The sequence below is a fragment of the Microtus ochrogaster genome, chromosome 4 (genome assembly GCF_000317375.1).
Source record: "Microtus ochrogaster isolate Prairie Vole_2 chromosome 4, MicOch1.0, whole genome shotgun sequence".
Lineage (NCBI taxonomy): Eukaryota > Metazoa > Chordata > Mammalia > Rodentia > Cricetidae > Microtus > Microtus ochrogaster.
In genome coordinates, this window is record NC_022011.1 from 70110691 (window position 1) to 70129946 (window position 19256).

A 19256-nucleotide genomic window follows, 5' to 3' on the forward strand; every position below is an offset into this window, starting at 1 on the left:
ATAATATCTAATGTGCTTGGGCGCAGACAGCACAGAGTACCTTTGTTTACACAGATACTTTATCGTTAATTACACAATCGACTCTACTTCACCTTCATATTTATTTTTGGTAGGGTATCCCGCGGAACCTTTAAAAACTGCACGCACATAAATCAAGATACGATGTGTATCAGAAGCGCACATGAAAGCAGTCAAGGGACAGTGTGGATATTTATCATACGAAGGGTGTGTTAAATTGGACAGGATTAAGGACCAAATGCTTTATGGTAAGCCAAAGAATACACAGCACGTTATGGTAACCAAGCAGCTGTGTGTCACGTACCTTCCAGACTCGGAGAAGGAAAAGCGATGACCATCAGCACAGGAAGGATCATGACTCCATCTACCATGGTATACCTGTGGAAGGAAAAGAAGACATGTAAGTCAGACCAAAAGTTAACCACAGGATGACAGCAAATCAGACCTACCATCTCCAAAGGCCACGGGGGGGCCTTCAACTACACCCAACACAGAATGCCTTGGTGCTTAGTACATCTGAATATTCTCTGCCCAAGGATCTGAACACATCTTCAAAGGATTTAAGATTTCCCTCTGGCCGGTGACCTCACCAAGGCTATGTCTCCAAGCCTACCTCCCTATGAAGAACTCAATTAAAAAATAAATGGAAAAATGTTGAAGATAAAACATTCTGAAAGACTCTAGGTTTGAGTTTTACTCTACCTTATTGTACATGACATTGGCATTATAGTACAAAAAGACTGGCAGGCCAAGATCACGACTCTAACATGATGTTAAAGATATGATTCAAGGCAGGTCAATGCGGCTGAGCCTCACTTCTCCTCTGCAGGTTTGGAGGCTGAACTGGACCACCATGAAAACCCAAGAGGAAACAAACAATGTCTCCTCCACCCCATCTCCTGCAAACACCGCATTTCTACATCAACCTCGAGTTTTAAAAGGCTAGTCCGTTGAGAGGCTAGACACAAGACAGGAATACTTTCAAAGTAAGAAATTATGTAAATTTACAGGATAGGAAATGTCCATGGAGAAAAAAATAAGACAGTTGATAGAAAGTTCAAGTTGGTGCCGACCTAGAACTACATTGCCGAAGCTCACTTCCCTGAGTTAAGAACCTTCCCGTTGGAATTAAGTCCTGCAAGTATCAGGAATCTAATGAGAGTCTGATTTGGTGCAGTTTCCTGGATAGTGAAGTTAGAACCTGGGAGAACTGTTCCATGAACAGGTCAGTGAGGTGTCACGCTTACACCTTCACAAGTGACAGAAGCCAGTAGATTATCTCCCGCGTGTCTGTGCAGAGTGCACACATGTGCGTAAGTGGGTGGGGTGGGTTCACATTTGTATTCAGGTGTGTGTGCACACATGTGCAGGTATTTCAATGACTGAAGGTCAACCTGGAGTGTCACTCTTCGGGAGCTATCCACCTTGTTCTATGAGACAGAGTCGCCAAGTGAGACACGGGTCTCAATGAAGAATTTAGACTAGCTGACCAATGAGTACACAGACACAACCTTCTCTGCCTCTCCAGCACTGGGATTATAAACTTAAACCAACCATGCTCAATGGGCGGTGGTAGCATATATTTTTAATCCTGGCACTCCAAAGGCAGAGGCAGGTGGATCACTGTTGCAGACTGGTCTACAGAGTGTGTTCCAGGACAGCCAGGGATACTCAGAGAAACAGTCTCAAATAATAATAATAATAATAATAATAATAATAATAATAATAATGTGATATTTTGTTTGTGTTTTAAACAAAATAATGAAGATCAGAGTGCAGACCTAAGTCACTACAGGTCAGGCAGTGGAGGCACACATCTTTAATCCCAGGAGACAGAGACAGACAGATCTCTGTTAAATCAAGGTCACCCTAGGCTACCTGAAATTGAGCCAGTCTAAAAGAGAAACAGAGTTCACACAAAGGTGATTCTAGCACTTGGGACCACACACCTTGAACCTCAGCACTAGGAAGGTTGAAACAGGAGTGATATGGCTGGGTGGAGAGATGAATATAAGGCAGGGAGGAGACAGGAGCTCAGTGCAGTCTGAGGCAGCCGTCTAGGCGATCCGTCTGAGGAGGCAGTGTCAGGACCGGATCGGTCTGAGCATTGGTAGAGGGAGGAACTTTAGTGGCTGGCCGCTCTGCTTCTCTGATCCTTCTGCTTTCACCCCCTGATAACAGACTCCAGGATTTTATTATTAAGAACAATTAGAATTCATGCTACCAAAACCCACCATGCTCGGTTTCGTATGTGGGTATCAAGGATCAAACTCAGGTTCATATGCAGGTACAGTAAACACTTTACACCTGATTCCACAGCTCATCCTAAATTATCATTTTTCTCGGCAGTCTGTTTATTCACCATTCCCTGTTAACTGTGTTTAGAGAGAGACTTGGGGGGAGGGGGCAGTTACGATTAAATGAAGGGCCAGGCATGGTGATGCATACCTTTAGTCCCAGCGCCTGGGAGGCGGAGAAATCTCTTAGTGCAAGGCCAGCTTGGTCTACAAAGCGATTTCCAAGACAGGGCTACACACACACACACACACACACACACACACACACACACACACACACACACACCACAAAACAAGCAGACAAAATAAGATGAAATGAGTGGGGTAGTGATGGAGTTCCAAAGATGGCATCATTGGCTTGTCTCAGAAGACGAAAAGAAACTAAGTGAACACTCTTACTCGCACTGGAATGTTCTCTGCTACTGTGTGTGGCGGCATGAAGACCTTTAGGAGCTGAGCTGCTCTCACATGCCACTGGGTTCTCTCCAGACTAGGAGGGAGCGGGGACGCTTCTGCCTCCTGAAACTGAACTTAGAGGCAAGCACCAGCATGCCCAAGTGAATCTCTTAGGTATGAGATACACAGGAGGAATTAATTGGGAGGCAGAGGCAGGAGAACTACAAGTGCTAAGTTAGTCTGGGTTATATAACAAGGTCAAACTAAAACCTATACATGCATACGTGCATACGTATATACAATCAATCAATCGATATGGTTTTTGTTGCAGATTAGGTGACCTAAGATACTGTACTATATAACAGGAAAGAGATCAATTCTTGCAAAAGCCATCTCTACCTGAAATGACTTCAACTCCCCACCGCTGGTCTAATATCTAGAATTGTATTTCTGGCAGCCCCCAGCTGTAACACACTCGACTCCAGTGTGGTTACATGCATCTAAGAGCCACACAAAGAAACCCCTTGAGCTGGAGAATGAAAACACTCCCGAGCTTGCTCTCATACCACTGTTCCCATAAACCAAAGGAGTAAATAATTGACAGCTTTACTTGGCATCCTTCTCTGCTCCAGGGAGCAAACGGGGTACCTTTCAGAGAGACTGTTAACCAAAGGGTAGTCATGGCTAGCCTACGAAGCTCCCAGGAGCTTGCTTGTAGTGAGATGAACTCTCCCCAAATGGCAAGTACTCTAGCATCAGTGAAGAAACTAGAGATTAATTACATTAGTGATAGAAGTACCAGAGAAGAGTATCAAAACACAGGCCCCAAAATCACATATTCCTAGAGGTTCCTCCTTTGCCACTTCACTGGAGAACAGCAACGGAATTCAGGTCAACCTGACATGAAGTAGTCTCTTCAAATACACATTTTTTTAAGATATTAAAAAATGAACATTGTTCCATCTTGTGTAATAAACATTAGATTTAGTATCTTGAGAGTTTCATTAATATGATTCCACCATGGGCAAACCTCTAATGTCTGTAAGTTTCTGTTTTATGTGCTGCTAGTGTAGGCTTGGTCCTCAGACTGGCAGTACTGGCAGACAGTGGTCCCTTTAAGAGGTAGGGCCTAGAAGGTGTCTTAAGATTACTGCGGGCATGACCTCAAAGGGGGTTGTATGGCCCCAATGCCTTCCTTTCCTCCTTTACTTTTTAGCCATGAAGAGAAACTGTTTCCTCTACCAGATTTCTGCCACTGCCATCCAGCACCCCCCTTAGAGGCAGAAAAGCAATATATAAGCCTGCCACACAACAAGCCTCTTCATCTGATAAGCAAAACCCTTGTCTCTTATCTCAGGTAGGCTGTCCCCATGATAGAATTGATTGATGCACATATTCTATTCACATATTTTACAGTTAATATTAATACACATTGGGGGTACACCAGTTACGGTATATATTGAGGACTTAAGCTACACACAAGAACATAGTTTGAGAACCCCTGGGAAGGCTGACGAGCAAGGAAACGATGAGACCCAAGCTAAGGCACAGTCTCCTCTTCGCCCACACTGCCGCCAACCCGTTGCATCCGCCATCACCCTTTCCTTGGCCGCCTGTGCACTCCCACCCTCTTCCTCCAAGGTCTACTGCCTATCTCTTGAGCTGGGTTCCTCATCACACTCCCTGGGGCAGAGCTCTTCTTTCAAGGCCCAACCTGGCTAAACTCCTGTTCACCCTTCAATCTCCACGGGAAAGTCACTCCCTGACCTAAATCCTCTAACACTTTTTTTCTAGTACTGTTGATTTTCATCCGCATGAAACACAATTAATGATGATATATTCTTACCTAGTGTACTGTCTCAACCACATCTCCCTCACCAAACTCCAGTAGCAGAATGTATGTCTCTTGTTCACTACAGTTGGGCCAAGCAGCAAAATACTTAGAACTCTCCAGGATCTAACACACTCAATTTAACTTGGAATTAGAAAGAATTAGCACCACCCCCATCATACACACCTACAAAGGACAGAGAAGATTAAAAAATACATCATCTCTGTAAGAGTCGAGTTCAGGTAAATGTCAACAGTCAACACACTTCAACATAAACAATGCTTTAATAATTTAAAAAAACTCACGACAAACCATCTCTGCCATGTTTTCCATGTCAAAAACCAACAAAAGCCTATGTGCCCCAGGACACCTATTTACAGACTTGATGTAAGCTCATAAGACAAAAAAAAATTATAAATTTATTTCCTCAAGCTAATCTATAAACCAAGAGCAACATGTATCACATTAAAAGAAGAAAAAAAGAAAAGAAAAACCTAGAGAAGAAAAGAGTGAGCAGCACTTGTTGGCTGTCATTTGCTTTGCCTGCCCACTAGCTGTCTACTAAAAATTATACTATAAAGAAGGGAAGAAGTATAAAGAAAGAGAAATGAGTAGGGATTCTCTGATCGAGTCTTAACTATAAGAAACATCAAGCCTGGAATGGTACACATATAGAATCCTGGTACCACCAGCATGTGGTAGGCTGAGATAGAGGGACCAGCCTGGGCTACCCAGCAAATTACAGGTCAGCCTGGGCTTACCTCAAAACAAACAAACAAAAAAAATCAATTTACTAAAGTATTGACCTAAAGCACAAAGTATGTATTTTTACTTTTAAAACATGAAAGGAAAAACGATGCTTTTTTTTTTTTTTTTAAAGTAAACTTTCAATTCTTTTGTTCTTGGTCCCAGAGAACGGAAGTGGCAATAACTCAATAAACATGACTCAGGGATTCCTCAAGTGCTTTGTGAGTTTACTGATTGCAGGCCTCTTTAGACTCCCTGAAAACTGCCAATAACTGGTATGTGGGCTTTAGCCACTGATATTTACTATGTTAGAAAGTAAAACACACTGGGCAGTTGTGGCGCACGCCTTTAATCCCAGCACAGAGGCAGGCAGATCTTTGTGAGTTCGAGGCCAGCCTGGTCTACAGAGCAAGTTCTAGGACAGCCAGGACTACACAGAGAAATCCTGTCTCAAAAAAACACAAAGTAAAACAACAACAAAGAAGAAGAAAGTAAAACTAATTTATAAAACATTGTATTTACGTTTTTTTTTTAAATCTTACCAGATTTTTTAAAAAAGCAAATTTGAAAAAAAGTATTATTTTTAGAGAACATGTACACAGAAGGGAAGTGGCATTGTTTTACATTGAACAAGTCTCTACGTTTGGCGTGATCCTACCATGATTCTAAAGCCCATCTGTTAGAGCATGTTGCTGACTAACATACACATAGAAAACACAGCAGGAACCCAACACTGGATCTAGAGAACCTTAGAACCCTGACAAATGTCTCAGAGTCCCCACAGACTCTACAACAGCACCTCAACGGTCCCCGCCTCTCTCTCTGGGAAAGCTCTATCCTTTGCTCCTGCATCAGCACGGGCTCCGGGTATTCTGGACTGAGCACCCACCCCACACCTGACAGAGATGCTGTGAAGTGTCAAAACTCCTGGGAGCCCTTCCCGCATCCGAGAACTCTAACCGTCTAGGAGGGATGCATTAGACATCTTTTAATATATGAACAATATATAGACAACTACAGGTTTGTAAGAGCGTGCTCAGTGTTGGCGGCTAAGAAGGTGTTCACACAGCTCATCTCCTTTTGATTCAACTGCCAAAATCTCTAAGCAAAAGATGACAGGTTTCTGGGGATTGTAAACACAACACACAGGGTTCAGAGTATAAAATTTTTGCTTCTGCTATATGTATATTTCCCCTTCCTACTCTTGGCTCATTCCTCCATTGCTAGCAACTACTCCTAATGCTTCTGACACAGAGAAAGAGAACCCTCTTTGGATCAGCACCATCTCTTACGATGCCTATCCTCGAGGAGGGAGAACATTGATTGCCACGTTCTCTCCTTTAAAAAGATAAAAAGAGACATCACAGGGCAGAAAAGAACCACTTTTTTTTATACTATGGTACTTTGCACACCCTATTTCTAGATCTAGGAGACACTAGCTAAAGAGTTAGTGTTTGCCTCAACTTTTAACATGAGTGGGTTCAGGTCAAGTTCAGTAGTCATTTTTGCTCATCACAATGTTATATTTGGGATTGGGGAAAGAAAAACCACAAATTCTCCGAAGTCTACTACTAAAAATATTATTTTGATACTGGTCACAGAATAATCAATGCATAACGGCCCTCTGTATTCAACTTTCAGGACTCCAAGAGATAACGTAACGTAAAACTATGGTAGGCAATAAGGATGCTCCTACAAACTGGGTTTTGCAAAGTATGCGATTTGCTTTCTACATAAGGAAAACAATCATAACATTCAATGGAAGTTTCTTTAATCTGGCCTGCCTGCCCAAATTCATTTAGTTGGCCCATTTACGACTCACTGAGTCTTACTGAAAAGGGAATTTTTTTTGTTTTTTTGGGTTTTTTTTTTTTCGAGACAGGGTTTCTCTGTAGCTTTGGTGCCTGTCCAAAGAACCACCTGCCTCTGACTCCCGAGTGCTGGGATTAAAGGTGTACGCCACCACCACCCGGCAAAAGGGAATTTCTTGACACTGTTTTATTTTTAACAATCTTTGAGTTAAAATGAAGCCTTGAAAGTCATTAAACACTCATCCCTGTTTTGAATGATTTTGATGCCATCCAGGAGAAGTCAACTTTACTCTAATCCTGTTCGCCACTCTTGAGGGTTCTCCACTACTATTCAGTGATGACTTTTTCCACCATGATATGTGCAGTGTTTTTTATTGTGTCTTCCACAATGTAAGAACGAATTCAGTGAAAAAAAATTTTTGCTTAACCCAAAAGCCAGAGGCAGAACAAAGAAAGATGCTGTTAAGCCAACATCAAGCCATCCTCACCACAGGAGCACTGCACCCAGGCAATATGTCTAGCTCTCTGTCTAGGGATAAAGATACAGAATTTCTTCCTAAAACATTTATGATATTCATAGTGATCTTTCACAAGTAAGAAAATGGATGGGTACAGATGACTATCCAAGCACACGAGCTCAACCTAAGACCATTTGGCCAATCACTATCATGACTTAACCGCTATCCTGAAATGGCCACCCTATCAGGCAACTAATCATCAATCCAGTTTTCCCATCAATATTTGATCCAAACTAACCAATCTGAGCTTCATCTACCTTCAACTTTTCCTAGGAGAACAATCTTTGACTCAAGGTGATTTGAGTCACCTGTCAATTATACCCTCTCTCCATTTCTCTATAGCAAAAATTAGTTTTACACACTCTGTAACCTCCAATAGTCTCCCCTCATGTCCCCTGTCTCCCAGAAGAAAAATCTCAATGTCAAAGAAGCTATTTTGGGAAAAAAACAAAACAAAACAAGACTTTCTTGCAAGTATGTTCATGTTCCCGTCCACCCTTTAATTCATTCATCAATTCTCTCATAATTCACACCTCAAAATAAATGTGGAAATTAGTATAAGGTTTATTTGAGGACAAAGTAAATCCAGTAATACGTATCTTTTAAATGAAACATTGAAAGAAAGGCATACTTATAACAACCGCCATCTAGGACAAAACCCAGCCAGTCTGGCCAATTGGATAATGTAAAAATAGGCACCAGGGCCCAAGAGAAAAGGAGCTACCCAAGGGCAGCTTCATCTAAAACACTGGGCCTTTGGGAGGGGTGAGAGAGATGTAGGCTGTCAGTGAGAGCCACGAAGAGAAGCCAAACTGAAGACATCATACCATATAAGCTAAGGCAGGGTCTTCTCTTCAGTTCACAAACGACCTGTTAAATATTTTTAACACCGCTCTCTGAACTGGCAGTCTGCACGTTGCCAGGACTCGGGTTTTATATAGACTCCACTGCCAGGTTTTCTGATAGGGTGTTTCCTTCGGAATATTAGCATGTAACTTGATCTTTTGCCACAGATGAATACAAATGGCCCCTTGGACAAGTCCTGTAGAACTGAAAACCAGACCCTGGATCTGTTCCTGCTGTGGTAAGAGGAAATAATCAGAGATCATTTCAGGAAAGAGAGGGTTTTGAAGGGGTTCCCCTATGAATGTTCCAGCTGTGGCAGATACACTCCAGATAACAGCGATGAGAAAGGAAAGAGGGGGACAAAATATAATCTATAAATTGGGGAAGGGGGGCAACTGAAGGAAAAGTAAATGAAGGGTTTAGCATAGGGTGCCATGGAACAAGGAACTAGCTTTTACTTCTTTACTTTTAAATTTACTTAACTTGTACACAAAAGACTGCTCTCCCCGATACAAATGAGAACTCAGCTATCCCGGAGACTCAAGCATTTTGGCTTCCTGCTGCGCGCCTTTCTGACAGCTCAGAAAGTACTACTACTTCCCTTCCAATTGTATTCATGCATGAGACCTATGGTTTGGTCATGTGCTTGTGTGAAGACATGCTGGTGGGGGCACAGGCACATGTATGTGCGCATGCACATGGAAGCCAGATGCCAGCATCGTTTATCTTCTTCGACAACTCCCCACTTTATTTTCTGAGACAGGTTCTTTGAACCTGAAACTCAGCACGGGCTGGCTGACCAGCAAGCCCAAGGGATCTGCCTGCCTCGACCACACCTCAGGGCTGGCTCAGAGACCACTCAGACCACTCACTGCTCCTGCTTTCTACATGGTATGGGAATTTCAAGCCAAGGTCTTAGGCTTCCAAAGCAGGCACTGAGCCTTCCCTCCAGTCCCTCCACACCAGGCTTTCTTTGGCCGTGGAGAATGTTTCCTATCCTCCTTTTCCTTCGGGATCACACAGCCTCAGCTCTGCAGCTTTGTTGCAGCAAGCGGGAGACGCCTTCACCTCCTACTGGTTCTATGTCATCCTCGACTCTTCCCAGGGTCCCACTCCCTCTCCCTTTAGTCTGAAAGGTGTACTGGAACTTTTCTTCAGTTATCGAAGGGTAAGAAGAACTTCCTTATTTCCTCCGAGGAAACGCTTACATTTGGATCTCGGGGTCTACTTAAAATCCCACTTCCACCCCTAGTCCTGAGTGAGACACGGTCTCTGTCTTTCTTATTTCTGGTTGTACAGACCTTTCTATCTCGCCAGCATCTGGACAACAGACACCTACCGTCACACACGATGGTGCTGTTTCTATGGCTTGCTTTCTTACTTGGTCTTGTGAGGATAGATCTAATAATCCAAGCAGGCCTGATACTTATTATGTAGCTGAAGCTGAGGCTGTCCTTGAACTTGTAGACCTCCTGCTCAGCTTCCTAAGTGTTTGCAGTAGACGTAAAAGCACGTACCTAGAGAAATGTCAAGGCTAGCGGGATCAACTGACAGTACTGGTGGTGAAATGGGTATTAGGTGTGGGAGGGGACACAATTCAAAACCATAGTCATATATTCATTCTCTCTCTCTCTCTCTCTCTCTCTCTCTCTCTCTCTCTCTCTCTCTCTCTCTCTCCTCTCTCGCTACAGTATATTTCTGTGGAGGTGAGAAGAAACACCTTTCACATTCTTTCCACCTTCCCTCACACTCCAAGCCCACTCCTGCGTCGCCGCTCCCTGCTCGGCGTGTTCCACTCCCTAGCTATCTATGCCCGTCCCAAACCGTTGACTCCGGAGCAAACTTCACCGGGAACTTATTATTGTATTTTCACTGTGTGCCCACCTCCCCCAACACATGCAAACACCATGCAAGTCATCTGACTCCAAGCCTGCATGGTGACATCCCCCTGCAGCAACCAGGCACTCAAGAGCAACTAAAACATTAGTTTGAATCACTTAGTCTACGTGGCATTTGGCCTGGGTGGAGAGAGGAAGGTGAAGTGTCAGTCTGATACTGCTTGGCATGGCAAACAAGTGACCTGGGAGCGGGAGGGGCTCTGCGACCTCAATTTAATTGAGAAGCAACTGAGTATTTGAGATCAATTAAAAGAGATCACTTCTAACTTGGATTTCAGCTTTCCAGAGTCCCATCCAGGAGAAGCAGCCAGACAGAAAGGCGCTGGCAGACTCTGGGTGCACCAGACAGCTCCTGGCGGACAATAGCCCATTTGGAAAGGCCTGCTTGGATCTCTCGTTGCTGACACCAGCTGATACGCCCCAGAGCCATCCCTAGTGACTCTAGGACAACTTTGGTAGCTTGAAAACACAGCTCCTACAAGTCAGAAATTGACCTACCATCTCCCCCCACCCCAGGTCTTCTAACAGTTATTGACGCTATTCAGAAAGCCACGCTTCCATGCCTATTAATAACCCCAGAAAGAACCGAGGGGAGGTGTCAAGATGAAAATGGATCCGGCTCGTGGAAGCCAAAGACTCGATCCAGAGGTTACAGTTGCAATTAGTCGACTTGAGAAGAGAGAAAAGAAAGACACAGCATTGTCTGTACCCAGTGTAATCTATTCAGGAAGCTCAAGACAAAACACTTAGCCAATGAATTCGAGCCCTGAGTGGAGAGCCCAGATCACCATGGGAAAGGAGCCCCTCCAGGCCTCCTTATTTGGAGAGATCAGCAGTGGTAAGGAGCGGCCTGCACAACAGTTATTTCAGAGTGCTTTGCCTACCAGGCTGGTATCCCTAAGCCTTTGATAGCTATTTACACCTTTGTGCAGTTTCTGCAAGTGACGCGTTGAGTTGCAACTCGATCAACGTCCTCTAAATAAAGGGAATCACTAATTAATCTTTAAAAGGACTTTTTCACAGTGGTCTTGCTCCATTCCCCTCCCCCTCCCCACACCCAAAGAGACGGTGATTAATGGAATTCTCTCACAATTTAGCCTGAAATAGGCTTTTGCCAGTCAAGCGGCTACGGCAGAATCAGATAACTGTGGAATGACTCAACAAACGCGCAGCTGTTCATTTAAATATATCCGTCAAAAGTATAAATACGGTCATGAGAAAGCAAAGGAGCCATGTACCCGGGTCAGAGCACAAGTTGAACCAGTTAGCATCCAAGTAACCACAACAGAAAACAAGGAGGCGCTGGGAAGTGGGAGGAGGGGGAGTGCAGGCAGGATGGGGAGTTCTGGATGCATACTGCACGGGAAAGAGACCAGAAAATAGATAGAACCAAAGGATGAGCCACCCAATCAAAACCACTGACTGACCTAAACAGAGCAATGTTCAAAATAAAATTATGTGCACTGTATTCAATGGGGAGGATTTTTAAAAATAGATGATGACCCAAACACATAGAGATAGAAAGCCTGCAGGGTAGAAAACAAGTTATTCTATTTGTTATGAAAAACAATGGCTACCTCTCGACTCCCCCCACACACACAAATAAATATTAATATTTAAAAACAAACAAGCCAACAGCCTACTCTCCAGTTCTAAGGATATGTAAATTGACATCTTCTGTTCTTTCATTTTCTTCTTGGGGTGTTCAACTGAGAACCCCAAGCATTGTATCATCTCTCCCACTAGCTCCCTAATAGTTACGGCTGCTTCTAAATTTATCTACAAGTCCAGCATCGCATCTAACAAAGTTGCAATTATTCCAATATAATCTAAAATCAAATCAGTGTTTAATTCTGGGAAATTGTCAACGATAAACAATCTCTCCCCGAGGAAAGGAGGAAGACCCAGAACAGCACACATGGCCGGGCGGTGGTGGCGCATGCCTTTAATCCCAGCACTCGAAAGGCAGAGGCAGGCAAATCTCTGTGAGTTCGAGACCAGCCTGGTCTACAGAGCTAGTTCCAGGACAGGCTCCAAAACCACAGAGAAACCCTGTCTCGAAAAAACCAAAAAAAAACCCAAAAAAACAGAACAGCACACATAAGGGGGGGGGCTGGTTTTTATGATGGTAAGTCGTGGAACAGTGGTAGCACTGAGGCTTGGTGACAATGCCGTTTGCCTAGTACTGAGCAAATGAGTAAACAGGAAAACCTCTGAAACTGAATTTAAATTGGAAATATTTGCAAGAAATATTTTATTCATGATCCCAGGTCCTGCCCACACAAAAAAAGAAAAAGCTTCAAAACACGGCTACTCGTTAGCAATGGGCATCACTGATGCCCAGACTGTGGTATTAAGATGTCATTTCCCACTGAGAAAAAAATTAAAGCAGAAAGATACAGTCACCAAATTCTATCCTGAAAGGAACTAGAAGTCCAATGGCTGAGTTCTTTATCAGATATAAGGAGAAAGAACTGGCATGTGTGAAAAACCTGAAGTTTAAGAGCCTTACCAGACAGGAGAAGTAGGGGCCATACTAAACCATACTGTTAGGCACAGACCCATTCCTTGATAAAACTGCAATTTTTGTTCCGTTAACTACCTAATGTGCTTGACCTGTATGGAGGTTACAAAATTCTCACTTTACCAGAATTAACTAAACTAGATGCTTGTTGTGTAACAGTTTCTTTTGAGGTTGAAACATTTCATACTGAGGGGACATTCTTTAAGCAGGAAGGTAACAGGAGGTCAAACAGTTTCAGGAAGTCCCTGAAACTGAGCAGAGTCACCAGGCCCCTCCCTAACAGAATAAGCCATAAAAGCCAAGAGTGCCTCTCAGACAAAAGGAAGTGGTTCTGCAAAGACACCTCTTAGACAAGCAGAACTCTACAGATGGCCCTGAGACCAGACCTGCTGTCTGCAAAACAGAAACCAGCTGAGCTGCCTGGAAAAAGTAACCCCAATAAAACTCATTGGTTCACCAAGCTGGACTTTGGTGGTATCTGTATTTGGTCTGTTGTGGGTAGACTTGTGTGTGTTCCTGTCGCCAGGGCAGGTTTTGTCACACAACAATGCTTCAAGAGTAAAAGTTTTATAGTTTAAAAAAAAAGCACAGTCAAGATCAAGATCAAAGTTGAATATGTGTTGTTTGACACACATACCCCATACTCATACACACACAACAACAAGCAAGGTGCATCATATTCAGTATGCCAAACTCTGTCCAGGCTTATGTGTCCCAAGATCTGAGTTTATTTTCAATAGAAAAATAAGTACCAGTTTCCTTGTTATAAGGAGAAACCACTTACTAAAATAAAATCAACACCGTGTCATATAAATTGGCCCTTAACTCCTCCTACCTGCTTCAGTGATGTCCATTTCTGATGTCAGAGGACACAGAAAGACCAGCTTCCTGATCAGTGATTCCCAGAGTGGCTATGCAACACGATCATCAGAATTAACACCATAAACATACGAGCCCTTGCCAACAAAGTACAGAGCAAACCCCAGCGAGACCAGCAGCTTTCTCTCTCACATGGGGACATAGTGGCTAGCTGTGACTCTCCTGAGTTTTTGTATTTTGAAAACGCATAAACCACACGAAAGACTAACTATGGAAATCCTGTAAAATGGAACAAGACAGGGAGACTCCACACCCAAGAAAGTTCATTATGGTTTCGAGTTCTCATATTTGCCTAGAATTAATGAGTTAATTAGTGAAGCCGCATGGAATCTCAGAAAGAGGCCAGAAGCTATAGGGAAACTCATACCGAAAAGGAAAGCCAAAACTGGTGATATGGGCCTAGACTCCTAGCAGTAAGGAGGCTGAGACTCAGGGTCTCAAGTTCAAGGGCAGCCTGGAACCACTACTGTGTGAAAGAAAGGGGGAAGTAAAGTTTCAGAGAAAATAAACAATCAAAAACTGATTGGAACTGTTTCATAAGTTGACTACAGAGCCACTGTGCAAGAAGCCCAAGTAGTGACAGCAGGAGGGCACTGGAAATATGAAGCCAATGAGACAGTTGTTGATTTCCCTCTAAAATCCCTCCTTCCCTTCTCCTTGGGTAGCAGGTGACCGGCAGAGACAATGCTGCCCAGGTCTCCCCTGCAGCTAGATGTGCCCACAGGTCTAAGTTCTCACCAACCACATAAGCTGCAGGATGCCTACAAGCTCTAACACTTGCCCTGAACTTTCCCCTTTGTTCTTGCCACTGACCAGACTTGATAAGACCACACAGATAATAACCTCAGCGACACTCCCGGCCAATGGGACAGAAAGAACCCTGGTTATGCAACCTCAGGTGGAAAGGGGCTTTTCCGCCCAGCCGGGACTGCTAAGTGACGGGAAGAAGGCAATGTCTCTGTTCTTTGAACCACAGCGTATTTCAGTCCCTTGGTTAGAGCAGGTCAGCCTTACACTAATTGATGGAGCACCTAGAGGGAAATTATGCTGGATTATACCTAGCATTCCAGCTCCTTTAAGAGAAGCACATCACCCCAGCCGGAGCCAGAGCAGGGGTCTTGTCATCTGTCACTCAGAAAACTAGCATCACCGACACAAATGTCTGGAGCCACAAAACGACTTACGGTGGAGGTTTGTCTACAAATCTCTTCGTGTTTTAGCTACAAACTCCTCCACTAGAATCCACATTTGAGAGAGCAAAACTGGAGCCTGTTTTCTCTTCTACTGTACAGCTGGGTACTTAAAACACGCTCTTAATATGTGAAAGGAATTCCCTAAATATTTGTGGAAAGAATACATCTAAATACACGGAATGTTTAATAATCGGCAAAACAAAACAATTTAACGTTATGCAAATGACCAAAGAAGTATGCAGACAGCACAAGCCGCGAGAAGGGGAGAAAGGGAAGCTTGGAACTGACCACGGAAATCGGTGTTTTTGTAAGAAACCAGGATTTTGATAACAGAAATCAAGAGCATATCTGGGGTAATGGACGAAAGACGCAAACTTAAAGGGAACAGCGCCAGAAACATAAAGGGCTTTTAAACCTAGGGAACGATGCTGAGCGTGAATTGAGAAAACGGAAACAACAGAATGGTAACCTGACATTTGCACCAATCGGTTTGTCAGTTACGCCGTGACTGGCAAAGGTGCAGGACCGGCAATGGCGTGCACACCTCTGTGGAGAAATCTAAAACTTCCTGAGGTGAGCAGAACAACTAGCAACAAATGGCTACCAAAATTAAAACGCGCATGCTCTTTGATCCAGTGGTTCTGCTAGAAGCGGCCCCTACTGCTGCATTTACTCATGTCTGAGACCACACACACATGAAGCCATTCCCTTCAGCCTTATTCATGAGCGGAAAAGCTGGACATAACCTATGTGTGCCTCCATAAGCCACGGGCTAAGCACACGACATTCTCCCCAACAGGCTACCACACACCCACTGAAAAGGAACGCAGCACTAATATATATGGAAGAAATTTAAGAGTCGTCACTTCAAAACTCACACATCATTGCCATTGTGAGTAAAAGCCTACAGTCTGCATATACGTGTGTTATATACACGCTAAAAGAAAACTTCAGAATATAGCAACAGTGGCGAGTCAGATGGTCAAGTAGGTTTTTTGCAAACCAGAAGAAGAGACTTCTTTCTCAACCCACACTTCTTTTGTGTCTTTTAAACCTGTGTGCATCGAGGGGCTGAAGAGATGGCGCAGTGGTTATGAGAACTGGATGCTCTTCCGGAGGACCTGGGTTCAATTCCTCTCGCCCACATGGCAGCTCACAATTATCTGTAGTTCTAGTTCTGGGGGATCCTACACCCTCACATAGACATACAGGCAAAGAACCAATGCAAACAAAATAAAAATAAATAAATTATTACAAAAAGTTTAAAAAACCTGTATGCATCAATTATACTACCTTTCTAAAAAGATACTTTCCAAAATAATTTTTAAAAATACAAATATGCATTCCCAAAGAAAAGTATCCGAAAGGCTCCTCTAGAGATTCCCACCCTTGGCCACACGGAGAAACAACTGAGCCAATCATTTTCACACGGTTTCATAATTGAGACTGACAGAGTCAGTGATTAACTCTAGCCACCGACTCCGTCTCCTCCACCCTGCAAATAAATAAATAAACAAAGCAGCGTCTCCGTGCCACCCCTGTTATTCATTACTTCCTTTGAAAACTAACTCAACCTCACACCACTGCACCCAGGTAGAAGAATGAACTCGAGACCCCTTAAAGGTGAAGGCCAGGATTTACAACCAACTACCAACCACCAGGAAATGAAAAAAAAAGATACAATTCATACCTCCATAGCAGCCCAGAGCGAGCTCCACCTGGCCTGAAATCCAAGTCACAGCCTTAGGAGCCTAGTATCAACAACCAAGGCTCTTTTGGTTCCCTAAGGTGAGAGGTCTGCCCCCTCCCCGCCCCTTTAAATTATAGACTAACTCTTCAATGGAGGAGGGCTGCTTAAATACCATGTTACTGCCATAGGAAGGACACTAAGGGAGGATGACTTACGCTGAACTCAAACCCCACAATATATCAAGTGCAGAGAGAAGCAAGTTGCTAGCCGCAACGTCAAATTATGTTCCATCGGTTTTCGAACAGCGGATGTGTGTGCTTTGTACATAAAACGTGTCTCTGAATAAATAGGTTCATGTGTGGAAAAGGTAAGACAGGAAAACGGAAACAGCGTGGTCCTGGTGGGAAGAGAGGAGTGGAAGCATTTTCTAGGTAGAGGGACACGCTGGCAGCACGTGAACAGCTTGCCCAAAGTTAAGGAGTGTGAGGCTATGACCCAGTAGATACCTTGCCATTCAGGCCATGCCAGACCAAAGAACTAGCCAGCTGCCCCCAAAACGTTCTTGTACTAGATTCATGGAAAACAACAAACCAACACTGTGTCAGAGAGACCTTACCATGTGGATTTGATCTGTGCCAAACGCATTAAAAGAGGCGATTTGTTGGAAAGGCTGTACGGCTGAAAACACTGCCCGGTGAGGTTCAGGGAAGGCCCAACAAGGCCCAACAAGGCCCAACAGTTAAAGCCGTCTCCTGGGCACACCCCGTCCAGGTCCTCCTTCAGAGAGGGGCTGACTGTTCAAAGGGAGAGGGCAATAGGAGAGGCGCTCCTGAAATCTTCTAAAGCGGTATGTCCTGGCCCCCACTCCTCCGCAGGCAGGCTCCCTATGGCCAGACTAGTCCACAACATTCAGGGGTGCAGAGGGAAAAAGAAGACATCTCTGCATTTCTGACTATGTTGGCTGCAGGAAGTAGGCTTGACAAGCTTCTCCACTGGAACCATGAAGCGACGGCCCATTAGCAAGGGGAGCAAGGACGGAAAGTCTGAAACACGAACGCACATGTGTTGAGGTCAGAGAGCTGCACTGCTCTTTAAATATTTTTGTAAGTGACACAAACCCAGCAAGAGGTTAGTAACTCAAAGTCAGGTTGCTTTGAAGCTCATATGCCACACACTCTAAACCATCATGAAAAAATTTCAAACAAAAAAAAATGGCTATGAATATGATTTTATGCACTTAAAAAAAAGTCTGCACATTATAAGGATAAATGAAGTCTCCCTCCCCACCTAAAGACAGCAGTACACCAGGCTAACTAAACCTTGAAGAACCACCGAGAAACTGTTGGGTCTGGTCCATAGTCAAGCAACAGTCGTAGTACTAGATAATATAGTTCAAAGACTCCTAAAACAATGGTGGGGACCAAGCACAAAGCGGAAGGGAAGGGGCTCCAGATAACTCATAAAAAAATAAAAACCACCCAAACTCCCTTTTCCTTTAGGAAGACCTGGAAAATGAAAAACATCAACATTTGCTCAAGGAAGAGGAAATTTTTATTAGAATCAAACTTTCCCATTCAAATCGTTAGTCAAAGCACCAGACCCCAAGCTCCTCTCTGAAAAAAATTCCCCATTTTTAACCTCCAGGAATACTTTGCCAAGAAAGCGCTTGTGTAAATAAATCTCAGTAGAAACCAAACCCACAATACAGCATTCCTAAATAACCATGTGGAAAAAAAAACCTTTCACCTACCCTGGAATTCAAGAGAGAAGTTTCACAGACGCTAATGACACCATGCCTCACTTGGGCTTAAACGGAGGATCCCAATCAACTTGAAAAGAAAAATCTAGACACATAAATGGCGCACCTAAAATAAGACGCAGTAAAAAGGATCTGTCTGGAGATCGGCCATTACCAGCAATCATGTGGCCACGTCAGGGTGATGGGCGCTCCTCCTCAAGTGGGCACCTGAAAAATGCTCCATAGACCCTCGAGTTTCCATGAACCTCTAAAATGCGGGTATTCCATGAACTGCTAAAATGCGGGTACTTCCCTGGGCTTCTGGGTCCGGGAAAATGCAATGGGTGCATGGGAAAGTCACTCCATGCGCTCGTGTTTACGGAGTATGGTAGCAGAAACCGTCCAAACTCTGGCCTGTCAGAAGACGAAGATCATGAGTGCTGCTGGATCAGGGGGAGGTTTAAATCAACAAGGGAGTAAGCCTAAACTTAGAGTTACTTATTTATTTAATTATCCTTGTAATTCTCCGTGCTACTGAGTGCTCACCCTGAGCTCCTTGCCCTGGTCTCCTTTTAAACTACAACCTCTAGACCTGTTATCTTTACTGCATGGGATTCTTTACCGTCCTTCAACAGTGTTAACGTTCCTGCTTCCGATCGGCCTTCTCTGGATTCCAGGTCTTGCTCATTCTAAAACCTTGGCATTTATATTCTATAGGTCTCAAGCTAGTGCCCAGTTCTATACTGTAAAGTGGATTTCTCCCAAATTCAATTTAAAACCAGGTGCACATTACATATTATTCTTCTGTTTCATTCTTCCTTCACAATACGTAGGGATACTGTTGGTGCTCGAAAAGTTGCAGGATAAGAA

The 19256-nt window shown here is 43.8% G+C and overlaps 1 protein-coding gene across 2 annotated transcripts in view; it reads right to left on the minus strand.

The window, feature by feature from the left end:
- The window catches only part of Acvr1 (activin A receptor type 1), a 120324-nt gene that overhangs the window by 49358 nt on the left and 51710 nt on the right, over window positions 1-19256 (minus strand). For both annotated transcript variants that reach the window (XM_026778784.1, XM_005346430.2), the window contains exon 2: window positions 323-396. In XM_026778784.1, the coding sequence (XP_026634585.1) occupies window positions 323-389 (67 nt within the window). In that variant the 5' untranslated portion in view covers window positions 390-396. The remainder of the gene's footprint in view (window positions 1-322; window positions 397-19256) is intronic.